The 19531-nt window shown below is 42.8% G+C and overlaps 1 protein-coding gene across 1 annotated transcript in view; it reads left to right on the forward strand.

Moving 5' to 3' along the window:
* The window catches only part of HERC2 (HECT and RLD domain containing E3 ubiquitin protein ligase 2), a 258118-nt gene that overhangs the window by 232428 nt on the left and 6159 nt on the right, over positions 1 to 19531 (forward strand). Inside the window, exons 84-86 of the mRNA XM_044918185.1 lie at positions 11069 to 11256; positions 11783 to 11980; positions 15873 to 15956. Of these exons, the coding sequence (XP_044774120.1) occupies positions 11069 to 11256; positions 11783 to 11980; positions 15873 to 15956 (470 nt within the window). The remainder of the gene's footprint in view (positions 1 to 11068; positions 11257 to 11782; positions 11981 to 15872; positions 15957 to 19531) is intronic.

Below are 19531 nucleotides of genomic sequence, written 5' to 3' on the forward strand. Positions count from 1 at the left end.
TTTTTTTTTTTTTTTTTAGATTTTATTTATTTGCGAGAGGGAGAATGAGAGACAGAGAGCATGAGAGGGAGGAGGGTCAGAGGGAGAAGCAGACTCCCTGCTGAGCAGGGAGCCTGATGCGGGACTCGATCCCGGGACTCTGGGATCATGACCTGAGCCGAAGGCAGTTGCTTAACCAACTGAGCCACCCAGGCGCCCCACAAAATCGGAACTTTTAGAAGTCGGCTCCGCTGAGGGACATTGCTCCAGTGGCTAAACGGGGGGTGGAACCCTCGCTGGGACAGTGTGGTCTCAGGACCCTCGGGGTCACAGGTAGACTGGGGGTGCCTGAGTGTGGCAGAGCTCCCAGGTATCGGAGCAGGGAAGCTGGCTGCAGAGATGGAGCCGAGGAGTGGGCTCTCAGCTCGGGGTTGCCATAGACCGTGATCTGTGGCACAGTCAGGCCACTGCTCCTCCAGCAGGGACCCAACAAGCGGCAGATCCAGGGAGACGCCCCTTCGTCCCCTGGGAGGAGCGGCGCAGGAGCACACTGCTGGGATCTGCTGGGTTTGGAGACTCCACACCGAGTTGGGTGCCAGAGATAGAAACGCTTGGTCACAGGCTGGGTGAGCATGGAGTGCGGCCGGAGACTGGGGAGACAGGAGTGATTGACTGCTTTTCTCTGGGGGCACACTGAGGAGTGGGGCCCCGAGTTCTTGGCTTCTCTGGGGCGGAGATTGGGAGGCCGCCATTTTCACTCTCGGCCTCCAAAGCTGTACGGAAAGCTTGCAGGGAACAAAAGCTCCCGAGAGCAAACCCAAGCAGATTACTTAGCCCGGACTGGCAAGGACAATGTAATTCCGCCTGAGGGAAAGACATTTCAGAATTGCTAGGACGGCACCTCCCCCAGAAGATCAGCAAGAACAGCCAGCCAAGACCAAGTTTACTGATCAATGAGAACGGCAGAACTCCAGCACTAGGGGAATACTGCACATAGAATTCATGGCTTTTTTACCATGATTCTTTAGTCTTTCAAACTTAATTTTTATTAAACTGTTTTTTTTTTTTTTGAATTTTTCTTTTTGCCTTTTTCAACCAACATCTTATTAATCCCTTTTTAAAAACATCTTTTTTATTTCTCATTTTTAGACTCATATTCTATCCCTTCATAGTAGTTAACCTTATCTTTGTATATGTATATAAGTTGTTCTCTCTTTAAAATTTTGGGATACAGTTTCTTCTAACACACCAAAATACACCCTAAATCTCTAGTGTATGGCTTTGTTCTAGTCTCCTGCCGGATTACATTCTCTCCCTTTTCTTTTTTTTTAAATCCTCTTCTTTCTTTTTTCGACCAACTTCTTATCAATTCCTTTTATAGAATCTTTTATAATTTCCATCTTTACAGTCCTATTCCATCCCTTCATCGTATTTACCCTTATTTTTGTACATATATAAGTTTTCCTTTCTTTAAAATTTTGGGAGACTCTTTCTTCTAACAGACCAAAATATGCCCAAAATCTAGTGTGTGGCACTGATCTATACACAGCCTGATCATATTTGATCATATTCGGTTTTTTTTTGTTTGTTTGCTTTTATCTTTTTTCTTTCTTTCCCTTTCTTTCCCCCTGGTTTCAGGTCTCTTCTGATTTGTTTAGTGTATATTTTTTCTGGGGTCGTTGTTACCTTGTTAGCATTTTGTTCTCTCATTCATCTCTTGTCCTCTGGACAAAATGACAAGACAGAAAAAATCACCTCAACGAAAAGAACAAGAGGCAGTACCGACTGCCAGGGACCTACTCAATACGGACATTAGTAAGATGTCGGAACTAGAGTTCAGAATCATCACTTTAAAGATACTACCTGGGCTTGAAAAAAGCATGGAAGACATTAGAGAAACACTTTCTGGAGAAGTAAAAGAACTAAAATGTAACCAAGTCAAAATTAAAAAGGCTATTAATGAGGTGCAGTCAAACATGGAAGCTCTGGGGCGCCTGGGTGGCTCAGTTGGTTAAGCGACTGCCCTCGGTTCGGGTCATGATCCTGGAGTCCTGGGATCGAGTCCCACATCAGGCTCCCTGCTCCGCAGGGAGTCTGCTTCTCCCTCTGACCCTCTTCCCTCTCATGCTCTCTCTCATTCTCTCTCTCTCAAATAAATAAATAAAATTAAAAAAAAAATGGAGGCTCTAACTGCTAGGATAAATGAGGCAGAAGAGAGAATTAGTGATATAGAAGACCAAATGATGGAAAATAAAGAAGCTGAGAAAAAGAGAGATAAACAACTACTGGATCATGAGGGCAGAATTTGAGAGATAAGTGATACCATAAGACAAAACAATATTAGAATAATTGGGATCCCAGAAGAAGAGGAAAGAGAGAGAGGGGCAGAAGGTATATTGGAGCAAATTATAGCAGAGAACTTCCCTAATTTGGAGAAGGAAACAGGCATCAAAATCCAGGAAGCACAGAGAACCCCTCTCAAAATCAATAAAAATAGGTCAACACCCTGACATCTAATAGTAAAACTTACGAGTTTCAGAGACAAAGAAAAAATCCTGAAAGCAGCTCGGGAGAAGAGACCTGTAACCTACCATGGTAGAAACATTAGACTGGGAACAGACCTAACCCCAGAGACCTGGCAGGCCAGAAAGGACTGGCAGGATATATTCAGAGCACTCAATGAGAAAAATATGCAGCCAAGAATACTCTATCCAGCTAGGCTGTCACTGAAAATACAAGGAGAGATAAAAAGCTTCCAGGACAAACAAAAACTAAAGGAATTTGCAAACACGAAACCAGCCCTACAAGAAATATTGAAAGGGGTCCTCTAAGCAAAGAGAGACCCTAAAAGCAACATAGACCAGAAAGGAACACAGACAATATACAGTAATAATCACCTTACAGGCAATACAATGGCACTAAATTCCTATCTTTCAATAGTTACCCTGAATGTAAATGGGCTAAATGCCCCAATCAAAACACACAGGCTATCAGATTGGATAAAAAAACAAGACCCATCCATATGCTGTCTGCAAGAGACTGATTTTAGACCCAAAGACACCCCCAGATTGAAAGTGAGGGGGTGGAAAACCATTTACCATGCTAATGGACACCAAAAGAGAGCTGGGGTGGCAATCCTTATAGCAGACAAGTTAGATTTTAAACCAAAGACTGTAATAAGAGAGGAAGGATACTATATCCTACTTAAAGGGTCTATCCAACAAGAAGATCTAACAATTGTAAATATTTATGCCCCTAACATGGGAGCAGCCACTTATATAAGCCAATTAATAACAAAAGCAAAGAAACACATCGACAACAATACAATAATAGTGGGGGACTTTAACACCCCCCTCACTGAAATGGACAGATCGTCCAAGCAAAAGATCAACAAGGAAATAAAGACTTTAAATGACACAATGGACCAAATGGACTTCACACATATATTCAGAACATTCCATCACAAAGCAACAGAATACACATTCTTCTCTAGTGCCCATGGAACATTCTCCAGAATAGATCACATCCTAGGTCAGAAATCAGGTCTCAACCGGTACCAAAAGATTGGGATCATTCCCTGCCTATTTTCAGACGACAATGCTTTGAACTAGAACTCAGTCACAAGAGGGAAGTCAGAAAGAACTCAAATACATGGAGGCTAAAGACCATCCTACTGAAGAATGAAGGGGTCAACCAGGAAACTAAAGAAGAACTTAAAAAATTCATGGAAACCAATGAAAATGAAAACACAACTATTCAAAATCTTTGGGATGCAGCAAAGGCAGTCCTAAGAGGAAAGTATATAGCAATTCAAGCCTTCTTCAAGAAACAGGAAACGTCTCAAATACACAACCTAAACCTACACCTAAAGGAGCTGGAGAAAGAACAGCAAATAAAGCCTAAACCCAGCAAGAGAAGACAAATAATAAAGATCAATGAAATAAAAACCAAAAGAACAGTAGAACACATCAACGAAACTAGGAGCTGGTTCTTTGAAAGAATTAACAAGATTGATAAACCCCTGGCCAGACTTATCAAAAAGAAAAGAGAAATGACCCAAATCAACAAAATCATGAATGAAAGAGGAGAGATCACAACCAACACCAAAGAAATACAATTATAAGAACATATTATGAGCAACTCTATGCCAGCAAATTAGATAATCTGGAAGAAATGGATGCATTCCTAGAGATGTATCAACTACCAAAACTGAACCAGGAAGAAATAGAAAACCTGAACAGACCTATAACCACTAAGGAAATTGAAGCAGTCATCAAAAATCTCCCAACAAACAAAAGCCCAGGGCCAGATGGCTTCCCGGGAGAATTCTACCAAACATTTCAAGAAGAATTAATACCTATTCTTCTGAAACTGTTCCACAAAATAGAAATAGAAGGAAAACTTCCAAACTTGTTTTATGAGGCCACCATTACCTTGATCCCCAAACCAGACAAAGACCCCATTAAAAAGGAGAATTACAGACCAATATCCTTGACGAACATGGATGCAAAAATTCTCACCAAAATACTAGCCAATAGGATCCAACAGTACATTAACAGAATTATTCACCACAACCAAGTGGGATTTATCCCTGGGCTGCAAGGTTGGTTCAGCATGCGCAAATCAATCAGTGTGATACAATACATTAAGAAAAGGAAGAAGAACCATATGATCCTCTCAATAGATGCAGAAAAAGCATTTGACAAAGTACAGCATCCTTTCTTGATGAAAACTCTTCAGAGTATAGGGATAGAGGGTACATATCTCGTATCATAAAAGCCATCTATGAAAAACCCACAGCGAATATCATTCTCAATGGGGAAAAACTGAGAGCTTTCCCCCTAAGGTCAGGAATGCGGCAGGGATGTCCACTATCACCACTGCTATTCAACATAGTATTAGAAGTCCTAGCCACAGCAATCAGACAACAAAAAGAAATCAAAGGCATCCAAATTGGAAAGAAGAAGTCAAACTCTCACTCTTTGCAGATGATATGATACTTTATGTGGAAAACCCCAAAGACTCCACCCCAAAACTGCTAGAACTCATACAGGAATTCAGTCAAGTGGCAGGATATAAAATCAATGCACAGAAATCAGTGGCATTCCTATACACCAACAGAAGACAGAAGAAAGAGAAATTAAGGAGTCAATCCCATTTACAAGCGCACCCAAAGCCATAAGATACCTAGGAATAAAACTAACCAAAGAGGCAAAGGACCTCTACTCAGAACACTATAAAATACTCATGAAAGAAATGGAGGAAGACAAAGAAATGGAAAAACGTTCCATGCTCATGGGTTGGAAGAACAAATATTGTGAAGATGTCAGTGCTACCTAGAGCAATCTACACATTCAGTGCAATCCCTATCAAAACACTTTTTTCAAAGAAATGGAACAAAGAATCCTAAAATTTGTATAGAACCAGAAAAGACCCCGAATAGCCAGAGGACTGTTGAAAAAGAAAAGCAAAGCTGGCGGCATCACAATTCCGGATGTCAAGCTCTATTACAAAGCTGTCATCATCAAGACACTATGGTACTGGCACAAAAACAGACACATAGATCAATGGAACAGAATAGAGAGCCCAGAAATGGACCCTCAACTCTATGGTCAACTCATCTTCGACAAAGCAGGAAAGAATGTCCAGTGGAAAAAAGACAGTCTCTTTAACAAATGGTGTTGGGAACATTGGACAGCCATATGCAGAAGAATGAAACTGGACCATTTCCTTACACCACACACAAAAATAGACTCCAAATGGTTGAAAGACCTAAGTGTGATACAGGAGTCCATCAAAATCTTAAAGGAGAACAAAGGCAGCAACCTCTTCAACCTCAGCTGCAGCAGCTTCTTCCTAGAAACATCGCCAAAGGCAAAGGAAGCAAGGGCAAAAATGAACTATTGGGACTTCATCAACAAAACCAAAAGACAACCGACAGAATGGGAGAAGGTATTTGCAAATGACGTATCAGATAAAGGGCTAGTATCCAAAATCTATATAGAACTTCTTAAACTCAACACCCAAAGAACAAATGATCCAGTCAAGAAATGGGCAGAAGACATGAGCAGACATTTTTCCAAAGAAGACATCCAAATGGCCAACAGACATATGAAAAATTGCTCAACGTCGCTTCACATCAGGGAAGTTGAAATCAAAACCTCAATGAGATACCACCTCACACCAGTCAGAATGGCTAAAATTAACAAGTCAGGAAACGACAGATGTTGGCGGGGATGCGGAGATAGGGGACCCTCCTACACTGTTGGTGGGAATGCAAGCTGGTGCAACCACTCTGGAAAATAGTATGGAGGTTCCTCAAAAAGTTGAAATTAGGGCTACCATATGACCCAGCATTTGCACTCCTGGGTGTTTACCCCAAGGATACAAATGTAGGGACCCAAAGGAGTATGTGCACCCCAATGTTTATTCAGCAATGTCCACAATAGCCAAACTGTGGAAAGAGCCAAGATGTCCATCGACAGATGAATGGATAAAGAAGAAGTGGTATATATATGCAATGGAATATTATGCAGCCATCGAAAGGAATGAAATCTTGCCATTTGCAAAGATGTGGATGGAACTGTAGGGTGTTATGCTGAGCGAAATAAGTCAAACAGAGAAAGACATGTATCATATGACCTCACTGATAAGAGGAATTCTTAATCTCAGGAAACAAACTGAGGGTTGCTGGAGTGGTGGGGGGTGGGAGGGATGGGGTGGCTGGGTGATAGACATTGGGGAGGGTATGTGCTATGGTGAACACTGTGAATTGTGTAATACTGTTGAATCACAGACCTGTACCTCTGAAACAAGTAATACATTATATGTTAAAAAAAGAAGAAGAAGAAGAAGATAGCAGGAATGGAAGAATGAAGGGGGCGGAAATCAGATGGGGAGACAAACCATGAGAGACTTTGGACTCTGAGAAACAAACTGAGGGTTCTAGAGGGGACGGGGGTGGGTGTTGGGGGGATGGGTTAGCCTGGTGATGGGTATTAAGGAGGGCACGTACTGCATGGAGCACTGGATGTTATACGCAAACAATGAATCATGGAACACTCCGTCAAAAACTAATGATGGGGCGCCTGGGTGGCTCAGTTGGTTAAGCGACTGCCTTCGGCTCAGGTCATGATCCTGGAGTCCCGGGATCGAGTCCCGCATCAGGCTCCCTGCTCAGCAGGGAGTCTGCTTCTCCCTCTGACCCTCCTCCCACTCATGCTCTCTGTCTCTCATTCCCTCTCTCACAAATAAATAAAATCTTAAAAAAAAAAAAAAAAAAGACCTCTATTCACTTTAAAAAAAAAAAAAAAACTAATGATGTAATATGTGGTGATTAACATAACATAAAAAAGAAAAAACTAAGAAGTCTGCTCAGGAATAATATATGCAGCTGTAAGGAGTGGGGAGCAGTTGTATTATAGCTGAGAATTTGCTGAAGAGTTCTGGCTCTTGTCATCTTCAGTCCCTGGTGTTAACAGTTATGAATATGTTATATTTCACGGCTGTGCTTGAAAGAGCTAACAGAGCACATCTGATACTGCTGTCCTTAGGAAGGCTGCTTGCAGGGTGGCCCTCAGCTGGCCCCTGGGAATCTCGATTTTGGGAACGCTCCCTCCCTTCCCTAATTTCAAAAGGCCTCGCTGTGCCTAAACTGCACAATGTGGACTCTGCTGAAAACTGTTTCCTGAAACGTGGGTATGTGCCAGGCAGAACTGTCCATGTGACAACCCTAGTGAAAACCCTGGGCACCGAGGTAAACAGCACTTTACATGTGTTGTCACAACTCATTGTTAGAAGAATTAGGCTTGTCCTCTGTAATTCCATTGGCATAGGATCATTGGACGCTTGTACCTGGTTTCCTCTGGACTTCACCCCATGTGCCTTTTCCCTTTGCTGATTTTTCTTCGTGTCCTTTCACTGTAATTATAGCTGAGTATGACTGTATGCTGAGGCCTGGGAGTTTACCCAATGAATCAGCAAACCTGAAGGTGGTCTTGGGGACCCCAGCCCAATGGCAAAAGGGACTGTACAGATGGAATTAAGGTTGATAATCAACTGACATTACAATATGGAAATTATTCTGGATTATTAGGTGGGCTAATGTAATTACACAGACCCTTCACAGCAGGGGCAGAAGAGTCAGTCAAAGAGATGTGGCAGAGAAGAGGTGGGAGAGATTTTTCGAAGTGTGAGAAGGTCTTGATCCACCATTGTTGGCTACAGAGATGGAGGAAAGGGAATGTGGGTGACCTCTGGAAGCTAGGAACAGCTGTCAGCTGACAGCCCACAAGGAAATAGGACCTTGGTCCTCCAAAAAACTTAATTCTTCCAACAGCCTGAGTGAGCAAGGAAATGGGTTCTCTCCCCCAGAGCATCCAAAAAGGATGCAGCCTGCTGATATCTAGCCGTTAGCCTAGTCACACTCATGTTGGACTTCTGACCTACAGAACTGCAAGAACTGTTTAAGCCAGTAAGTTCTGGTAATTTGTTATGGTAATAATAGAAAACTAGTGTACCATCTTTCATTAAAACGGCCATTTCCCTATTTTGTTCCCTTTTAAAGCCTTTGGTCAATTATATGAACATGTACCGTACCCTTCAATTGTTTCATTTATGGAAGAGTTTCATATATGAATAAGTAATTTTTATGGCCTATTGTGGACTGATATTGTAGTTTTTAAGAACTTAGAACACATTTTTTTAGTTGCTTCATTTTCATTCTTTAAATTTTTGAAACAAATCACACACTTAGAGAACATTTGGAAGTGTAGTACAAAGACTTTTTTTTATCCATGTGAGAGTCAGGTACTGCCCATTACCCTGAACATTTGAGAGTTTATTTCCTACAAACAGGGACACTACTAAACAATCCCAACATGGCTGTCCATTTGGGAAATGCACCCTGGTTATTACTACACCTGATCTTCACGCCCATTTATGCTACAACACAGGCTACGTTTAGCTGAAACATGTTCTTGTCTCCTCTACTCTGAGACAATCCTCAGTTGACCGTGAGCATGATTCTTTGACACTTCTTCAGTCTTCCTGAGTTTTTTGGACTGTGGCACTTTTGAGGATTATAGACTTTTTTGTAGAACATCCCTCAATTTGAATTTGTCTCATATCTCCTCAGTAGATTCAAGTTGCTCATCTTTGATTTTTTTTGTTTTTTTAAAGATTTTTATTTATTTATTTGACGGAGAGAGAGAGAGCACAAGTGGGCAGAGAGGCAGGCAGAGGGAGAGGGAGAAGCAGGCTCCCCGCTGAGCCAGGAGCCCGAAACGGGGCTCGATCCCAGGACCCTGGGATCATGACCTGAGCCGAAGGCAGCCGCTTAACCGACTGAGCCACCCAGGTGCCCCTCATCTTTGATCTTAATTCTTGCTGTGTTCTTAATTCATTCTTAATTCATCAGGTGACATGCAATTTCTCTTTGTCCCATTACTGGTGGTGTTAACTTCAATCACTTGATTAAGGTGGTGGCTGCCAGGCTTTTCCACTATGAACATCCACTGTAACTAATAAGTATTTGGGAGAGTATTTGAAACTATTTAAATATCCCTTTTCTCTTTGGATATTTTATTCTCATCAGATGTTTAATTATTTTTTTCGTTTACATCTATGTGGGACTCATGGTTTCCCAGTTTTTTCAATGGATTATATATAATCTGTTACTGTTACTAATTTTGATGCTCAAATTGGCCCTATTAGGCTAGCTTTATTTGCTGGTGTGTGCCCATCATTCACTGACTACTTCCTTGCTTTCTGGCACAATAAGACACCCTATCTTCTTGACTCCCCATGGCCCAAGCCTAGCATTGGCCATTTCCCCAAGGAGTCCTGGTGTCTGTAGAGGAGAATGGTGTTGGGAAGACAGATCAGGTCGATAGATGTGCTCATTGCTTTTGGGATGTCACTGCTCCCAGGTCTTCTGAGTGGATAGAGCCAGGGAATACATATGTAAATAATATACAAATTTGTATCTATGTTATTTTTGTATCTGTATATGTATATTGAATACCATACATTCACACCTGGACCCCAGATTCTGGTTCTGTACCACAGGGTTCATTCTGGTTTTCTCTCTTTCCATACTTTTAACTCCTTTCTCACCAGGATTTGGTGAGAATCCTGGATTTCATTATCCCTAATGCAGTGATTCAGTCATTCTGCATGCATGTGATCAGTGTCCCATCATTGCCTTTGCCCTCTCCCCTGAATGAATCCTCATCCATGTCGGGCTCTGACTGCTCACTCTGGGCCACCCCCACACATGGGGTACCGGTGTGTCTGTTTGGGCCAGTTCCCCACACTGGGACACCCCCTATATGGAAGTGTTTATCATTTGTGGACTCTCAGTCTCTGCATCCAGTTGTCCCTCTGCTGAGAAGTCCTCTCTCCTTACTTGTGCTGTGACACCCACACAGTGACTTTAGGACTAAACTGTCCATAATGGGAAGAGGCGGCACACAAGCACATTGCCCTTGATCATGCAGGCGTCACACTCTACAGAGTGCTGCTTGTGGCTCCCTGAGGAGCCTTTGTGGATATGGCAACTAACCTTGTTTCTGTTTTAGTTACCGAGTGATCTTACCCTTAGAACAGTTTTCTGGTGGCATTTCATGGTTGGGATTTAGCATGGTACACAAAAATATTCTCATCAATGATGAATCTCAGTTTAGGTTATGAACAACTATAGGAAGAACTGTGTTTCCCTTAAAAACGGGTTGTGTTTTTTAAAAAACTGATTTTTTCCTCTCTATTTAACATAAAAAATTACCTTGGGCAGTTAAGGATATTACCATCTATTTTACTGTTACTTATTTGGATTAAGAACTACTGCAGTTATGTGCTTAGTACTAGAAAAGGCATGTTGGCCAGCAGGGTCTGTCAAGAGTTCTGAGAAGCGTGCTACCTCTTTGGGTGCTGTGATTAGAGACATATAGGTCACACGTGAAGTTGACATTCAGACAGTTGACCACCAGCACCCCATTAAAGGGAGTATGATTGTGATGGGAAGATATTGGTGGTTGTGCATTCATTAGCCCTAGTATACAAGTTCTTGTTCTAAATTCACTTCATTTAGGAGAAGTTTATACGTGGGGCGACAATGATGAGGGACAACTGGGAGATGGAACTACAAATGCCATCCAGAGGCCCCGGTTGGTAGCCGCCCTTCAGGGTAAGAAGGTCAACCGTGTGGCCTGCGGCTCAGCACATACTCTTGCCTGGTCAACCAGCAAGCCTGCCAGCGCTGGGAAGCTTCCTGCACAGGTCAGTACTGACTGGGCCAGGGGGGCTAGGAGGTGTACAAGTAGTGACAAAGTTACTATCTGTGTATTGAATTATGCATGTAAGCCACACTCACACTTCATTTTCCACTGTATATTTACAGAGGTGTTCCGTTGAAAATATTTCTGGTTCATAATGTGAAAAACAGTACTTTTAAGAACCTTAATATTCACATTAACCAACATTCTATATATATCAGTGTGTCACCTTCATTCTAAATCTTACAAACTATACAAAACCATTCTGATAGTACAAGCTGCACATATTCCTTAGTAAATATATTTCTATAGACTAATTTTTTTAGCATTTTCCTTGGTTTACATTACTTGACTCAAGCAGTCAAGCTGGCCAGAATATGGTTCTAAAAACAATGAGGTTATTCATGCCAGACTCAGAAGTAACAGTGCTTCTCTGTTTTTGAAAAAAATATTTTCAGAATTATCTACAAACTATGGGTTATCTGTGCATTTGACACCTAAGTTGACTTAATACAGTTTCAACGTTTCAGGTTCCCATGGAATACAATCACTTGCAGGAAATCCCCATAATAGCACTGCGGAATCGGCTGCTTCTGCTACATCACATCTCAGAGCTCTTCTGCCCCTGTATCCCCATGTTCGACCTGGAGGGCTCTCTTGATGAAACTGGACTTGGGCCTTCTGTGGGGTTTGACACTCTGCGAGGAATTCTGATATCCCAGGGAAAGGTACTCTTAGCAGTCTTTGTTGTAGGCAAAACTGGTATTTTTACTAAATTTTAATTCAACAAAAATTCCCAAACTGGAAATATACAGAATAAAGCTTATTCAGCAGATGTTCATTGAGCACCTACTATATGCCAGGCTCTGTTCTGGGTGCCCAGAATGCATCAATGAAAAACAGACAAAAATGTCTTCTCTTTTAGAGCTTACATTAAAAATTAATAGTGTGGTGCGGCATTTTCCTATTGTGATCTCTGCTTCCCACCTCCCCAAAAGGGTGGGGTGGTTTGCAAAACTAAGCCTTCTTGGCAATGTTCTCTGCTTGGCTAGCCTTGAGACATTATAGCAAATCCCCACTGGCAGCAGGAAGAAAAAATGAGCTAATTTCTTACCCAGGGATGTCCAGCAGAGAGTGCCAGATAGTCTAGATGATTTAGATGAAAGTTCTGTACCAGGATATGTAGAGATTCCTTGTCAAAGCATAATTTAACAGGCTGTGAATAGAATCATGAATGAGGGCACATAAAAATCACCAGACAGATTTTGACCCATCGACGTTTGTAATAATTTGAACTTTCTAGAAATAGGATGCCTGATTCAGGAGTTAAGTTTCTGGCAAGCAGGTTGACAGGATGTTCTAAAAGAACCAACGTGTGATAGGGGCAGTATTTGTGCTGAAAAAAGCATAGAGGTCAGATTTGAGGGCTCCTAATTCTGAAGAGTCTATTGATTCTGAGACCTATTTTGTGGCCTATTTTGTTATCAAAGATTATGGTCTTTTTAAATTTTAATTTAATTTAATTTTCTTGTTTTTTTATTTTAAAAAAGATTTTTATTTATTTATTTGACAGAGAGAGAGAGAGTGCACAAGTAGGGGGCATGGCAGGCAGAGGGAGAAGCAGGCTTCTCAGCAGGGAGCCCGATGCGGGACTCAGTCCCAGGACCCTGGGATCATGACCTGAGCCGAAGGCAGACACTTAACTGACTGAGCCACCCAGGCGCCGCTAATTTTTGTTTTATTTTTTTTTAAGATTTATTTATTTATTAGAGAGTGCCCACGCATGCAAGTGGGGGAGGAGTCAGAGGGAGAGACTCTCAAGCAGATTCCCTGCTGAGCATGGAGCCTGATGCAGGGCTTGATCCCATGAGATCATGACCTGAGCCGAAACCAAGAGTTAGACGCTCAACTGACTGAGACCCAGGCGCCCCATATATATATATTTTTAATGATAATAAAATCTAGATGTTTTGGAGCCCTGTCCAAGCAGATTTTTTTTCCTTAGGATTGGCTTTGTTTGCACTTAGCTGAAGGGGACTGGTACACACATTTTCTTTTCTTTCTTTTTTTTTTTAAAGATTTTATTTATTTATTTGACAGAGACACAGCGAGAGAGGGAACACAAGCAGGGGGAGTGGGAGAGGGAGAAGCAGGCCTCCTGCGGAGCAGGGAGCCCGATGTGGGGCTCAATCCCAGGACCCTGGGATCATGACCTGAGCCGAAGGCAGACGCCTAACGACTGAGCCACCCAGGCGCCCCCACATTTTCTTTTTTTAAAGATTTTATTTATTTGTCAGAGAGAGAGAGAGTGAGAGTGCGCAGGGGGAGTGGCAGGCAGGGGGAGAAGCAGGCTCCCCGCCGAGCAGGGAGTCTGATGCGGGACTTGATCCTAGGACCCTGGGATCATGTCCTGAGCCCAAGGCAGACGCTTAACCCAGCCCCCCAGGCATCTCCACACGTTTTATTTTCATGTGTGGCTTAGTGACAAGTGGACACTGATAAGGATTGTGGTAATGGTAACATCTCTCTGATGGTGGGGAACAAGAAAAAGTGTGTGGGTAACACTGATATGAACGTAGATATGAAACTTCAACCATTTTCTAATAATAAAAAGTAGGAAATTTGATCCCTTTTACCATTTTTTTTTTTATCTGTCAGAGTAGAGGTGATAATTGGCAGCTAGGGGAAAAAACCTTCCCTCATAGGGAGAAAACCAAGTGAGAGGCATGATGTGCTCCACACGGACTGCATGAGTGTTCTGCAGGCTGTGAGCACAGGGGTGGGACAGCAGGAGTGCTGAGGGAGTCCAGCAGGTACCCTCAGTGGCAGGGAATGTGTAATCGGCCTCTGTTCTGGTCCTGGGTAGGAAAGGATCATATCTGCTGGAAAATTTGGGGAGTGTTTGTTGTTTGTTTGTGACCATGGAGAGTTATTACCAGGATGCAATTCAGAGCACAGAAGTGAGAGAGCACCATAGGAGAGCAAGGCTGGGTGAGGCCATTCAGGGAAGAGAAATGCATGTTCCTGTGGAGGAGGAACTGCCCTTGGTTCTGGGCTGAGCAGTTAGTAAAGCAGAGGTTAGACAGGGTGGAGGGCAAAAGTAGGTGGTAAGTGTTATATAAGGGTGCATGCGTGGTGAGGGGTGTACCTCTGTGAGCTCCTGTGTGCTGTTATGGGTTCGCCTCTGTGGGCTGGTTGTCTCTCTGACACCCTCACTTGATCTTTTTTACATCTGAGTTTCCTCCTTGGGCTGCTTAGGGTTCTTGCCCTTCCTGCTGTCAGAGGTTGGAGTTCTGACCTGGGAGAGGGACCTAGACCCTGTTGCAGATACCTTGTGCTCCCCCAGCCATCCCGTCTCTGGACAAGGGCAGGGTCATCCATTTGGCAGAGACCTGGGACTCCCACTGATCCTACCTCCTTTAAGTCTCTTGAGTCTCCTTCCCTACTCCTGTCCCCACTGCTGCTGCCTGTGCCCTAGTCCATATGAGCATGACAGGCCTGCCTTTACCTGGGTGACATTGGGCCCCACTCTCTTTTCTTGCTGTCTTGCCCTGGGTATCCCAGGTTTCTTTCAGTGTATGGTGTTTATATGTTCCCTCCTTCATTGGTCTCCCCATCCTCACCCCAAGCCTTGCTTGACCTACAGGACTCCCTGGCCCTCCTGCTGTTTTGTGGTTTTGTCAGGACCATGACACTGAGGCATAGTGTTTAATGTCAGTCCTGCCACTCGTGGACTTGTGGTTTGTCTGGGAGCCCTTGGTTTTCTAGTCGATCCTCTGGGCCTGGCCTCTGTCCTAAGTCAGAGCAGACACGTGCCAGTCTCTGGCCCTCCCCACTCTGTTCCCAGAGTGTGCTGGGCTCCTCTTGCCTCCAGATGGTGGGCTTCTGCATAGGTTTGTGTGTGGGTTCCAGGCTGTGCCCCCAATACCACCTCACGATTCAAAAAGAGTTTGTAGTTACTGTTAAGAAAATTTAACTTTTTGGAATATTACTCAGCCATCAGAAAGGATGAGTACCTACCATTTGCATCAACATGGATGGAACTGGAGGGAATTATGCTAAGTGAAATAAGTCAAGCAGTGAAAGACAATTATATGGTTTCACTCATATGTGGAACATAAGGAATAGCATGGAGGACCATGGGGGAAGGGAAGGAAAACCAAATGGGAAGAAATCAGAGAGGGAGACAAACCATGAGAGACTCTGGATTCCAGGAAACAAACTGAGGGTTGCAGAAGTGAGGGAGTGGGGGGATGGGGTAACCAGGTGATGGGTATTAAGGAGGGCACGTGATGGGATAAGCGCTGGGTGTCATATGCAACTAATGAATCATTGAACACTATATCAAAAACTAATGTTGGCTAATTGAACTTAATAAAAAGAAAAAAATAAAATTTGACTTTTAGGAAAGGATATTTAAAACAAAACTATGACATGATTTATCTATTATTTATCCTTCTTGTCTTTATGTTCTAGCACAGTGCCTTATGTTACAAAAATGTTCAGTACATGTTTGAAAAATAGAATGGATATTTAAAACAAAACTATGACATGATTTATATATGATTTATAATATTTCCTATAGCAGATTCTAAATTTTGTCCATGTGTTATGTTTTAGGAGGCAGCTTTCCGAAAAGTAGTACAAGCAACTATGGTGCGAGATCGCCAGCATGGTCCTGTGGTAGAGCTGAACCGGATTCAGGTAACAAGTGGAAATTGTTCCTAGTCTGACACTTCTCAGGTGGGATGGTTTCGTGGTTGGGAGTCATGGCCCCCCACAGCTTGGGGGAAGAGCAAACTTTCTCATGTGCCCTTGCTTTAGAGAGTAAGGTGCCACCTGTCTGTGATGTCCTGTGGTGCCGAGGCTTCGAGTTGGGAATGTAAATTGTTTTCTTTGTAACAGAAGTAAGAAAGATTTATTTCAGATAATCCAGAAGAATGCATACAGATAAGCAAAGAGGGAAAAGTAAAAAGGACCATACTTCCACCACATAGTGATTACTACTGACATTTGGAGGTGTGTTTGTATGTTTGTCATAATTGAAGCTGGATGCCTCTCTTATAACTTGCTGTTTTTTTCCCCTTATTACATTGTAAGCACCTCTCCTTGCCCTACAGTGGGACGGTGGGATTATTTTTGCTGACCACCTACCCCATGTTCTCTTCATTTTCTCTGTCAGATTTCTCTGCAGGGGGCTAGAAAGCTGTGCCCACTTTTCTGGGATATAGCAGGGCTTCTCAGCACAGCCCCAACTACAAATGTGTCTTCAGTTGCCCTCCTTGTGTTAGTTTCTGAGAAGCAGGGTCAGTCAGAGGCTCTCCATACATCAAATTGTATGTGGGGACAATTCCTGTTCTTACCAGCCTCACACCCTTTCTGGCTCTGAAAGCCTTCTTTGCATTCTTAGTAGACCAGAATCACTAATACTGTTCTATAATAATTGGAGAAATGAAAAGTAGGCCATCTCTGAATTAATCCTGCTGCCAAGTGTAGATAAACTTACAGTTTAAAAAATTAACTAAAAACAAGAGAACTCCAGCACTGATTATGATATTGTGTGCACTTGACATTTAACATGCAAATGAAATGGTCCCACTTCTTGGAACAGAAACAGAGTTACAAAGAACAAATTCTTTGTTCCTTTATATTAACACATGATTTTTACCCTGATGTTGGTTGCATGACTAGATGTTTCTCCAGAGTTGTTCTTGGGGGCATTTTGAATTAAGACACAAACTCTTGTCATTTGTTGGAGAATACATGTGACCACACTGATGGAAGTAGTCCCTTCACTGACGTCAGACTTGTTAATGCTAAGCTGGAGGTCAGTCAGCCCACTCTACAAACAAATGGGCTGTTTAATTAGGTTCATAAAAAAAGGTTTTATTTCCCCACCTTGGAGGATCATTTTGGTTTGTTTTACGTTATTAGGTCTTAAACACTGAAGTTTGTAAGTGAGGAAAGCTCAACTAACACAGATGGTTGGGCATTCCTAGATCATATGCCTGCCCCAGCCACACACAGAGGTGCCTGGTCAGGGCCAGCGGCCTAATACGGGTATTCAAATCTGGGGCTTTTGGCATCATTGAGCCACGATGACCTGGAACCCAAGTTAGGCATGTCTTTCCTGTCTTTCTCTTATCTCAGATTTTGGGTTCATCATGTTTGAATACCTCTTTCCTTCTTGTCTTTATGTTCCAGCACAGTGCCTTATGTTATGAAAATGTTCAGTACATGTTTGAAAAATAGAATGGATAAAGGACAAATTCATATTAGCATTTTAAAAATGCACATAAACAACGTTCAGTGCAGCATGCCATGGCTGCTCCAGTATACCTAGTGGCCCTCTGGTACCAGAGTTAGGTCCTCTTCAGCTCAGATTTCATACTTCATACTATTTCATACTCATATGAGTATTCGTACTCAGTTCACATTTCATACTTCATATTTCATACTCCAGTATACCTAGTGGCCCTCTGGTATCAGAGTTAGGTCCTCTTCAGTTCAGATTTCATACTTCCCTCCTGAAGCTAGAAAGATCTTCCACAAAGATGGACATAGAATTGTACAAATAGGGGGTGAGAGTGGGAGGTATTCCATTCATCTTGAGTTGAGCTCAACATACCAGTTGATTCAGAAAGGTGGTGTTAGCTGTCCTGTGGCTACAGGTTGCTGTTGGCATCAGCCTTCTCCCATGGGAGTGCCATTGTAGATATTCTCATACTGTCTGCAAAGTGTTCTAGAGACACCAAAACATAGGCATGTTCCTGGAAGGTTTTTCTTTGTTTGTTTGAATATAATTTAGTTTTATAACAGAATCTGAAAGTCAGTGTACATAAACATTTTTAATTTAAAATTTATTGCAGAATTAATGAGCATGCTCATTTCTGAAAATTTGGAAAATTCAGATTAAAGGCAATTAAAATGACTTACATTCCTACTGTCCAGAAGTAGCCACAGGTACATAGGTGCCTGTCCTTGCAGAGTCATAGCTGTGTTCTCGTAGCCATTTCCTTCAGAGGAGCCAAGAGCATCAGTCTCTGTTAATCGGTATTGTAAATGGAGGTGATGTGACATTCATCAGAGTGGGAAGCTCGGTTTGCATCTTGTTTCTCATGGGTGGACACATCCCTCTTCTTTCTATAGCTCAGTTTCCTCCAGGGATGTTGGGTACCTTGAAGAACTGCTGTGAGATTTAAATGAAATCACATTTGTGAACATACAGTCAAATGTGTGGCACAAAGAACATTTCGTTCCATAGGAAGCTATTATCATTATTGTCATTATTTGTAAGTCTTGTTTATGATTATTTGTGTGTGAGAATTAGCTATTTAAACTCACCCTAGAACTTACTAAGAAGTTAAGGATTGTGAGAGTTTAGTTGGAGGAGGCAACAGAAAGTGCATTTTCATGAACATTTTTTTCCTTAACTTTTCATTTTGCCATTGTGTTAGACTGAGCTTCTCAGGTGATTCTGAAGCACTATGTAGCCTACAAAACTGCAGGGTTACTGAGTCCACACCAGGTGAGGGCCTTGAGGGCTCTTGGTCTGATCTGTTTGAAAATCTTAGCTTAGGGTTAGAAATACAGGTAGAAAAAGTGATTGTACTTGGGGGAGATGCAGTGACCCCAAGGGTTGGAGTAGGATACATTCAGATGAGTAAAGGGAGGGGAGGAAGGTTCCATTCTGGTGTTGCCTCCAGGTTTGGTCTCAGCCATTTTATTTGAAGCTCAGAGTCCTGCTAGTCTGCCAAGGAGGGCTGCTTTTGGAGTTCCTGGCATCTTATTCATGGAGGCTGAGGCATTGTGGTAAAGTGGTTGGCCATGGTTAAAATTATGAAGTGTGAGGATGAATCATACTGTAGTTCCTGACCACATGGGCTGCCACCACCCTGTGTGAATGGCCAACCGAGGTCTGTGATTTCTTGAGGGACTGTTTACTCAGATACCACCAGTCCTGAGGGGTGATGTGCTGTGGCAACATGCTGCATGCACTTGGGGGAGCAGGGGCCATGCCTCCCATGATTAGAGCAGAGCTTCCATTAGCACAGCCGTCCAGCGGGCATCCTGTGTGTGAGGCCTGAGCAAGTAAACCTCTGGTGTCCAGTGAGGGGAAAGGAGTGTGAGACCAGTCTTTGAGGTGCTCAGAGGGTTTGTGTGCAGGAGGGAGAAAGAGGAGCCGTCAGAGAGAAATGAGGCTTAGTCTAGAAGCTCTTCAGCCTCAAAACACTGGCCAGGTACTTGGTGAGATTGCACATTGGGTGGGCTTTGCTTGC

This window comes from Neomonachus schauinslandi, chromosome 9, assembly GCF_002201575.2.
Source record: "Neomonachus schauinslandi chromosome 9, ASM220157v2, whole genome shotgun sequence".
Classification (NCBI taxonomy): Eukaryota; Metazoa; Chordata; class Mammalia; order Carnivora; family Phocidae; genus Neomonachus; species Neomonachus schauinslandi.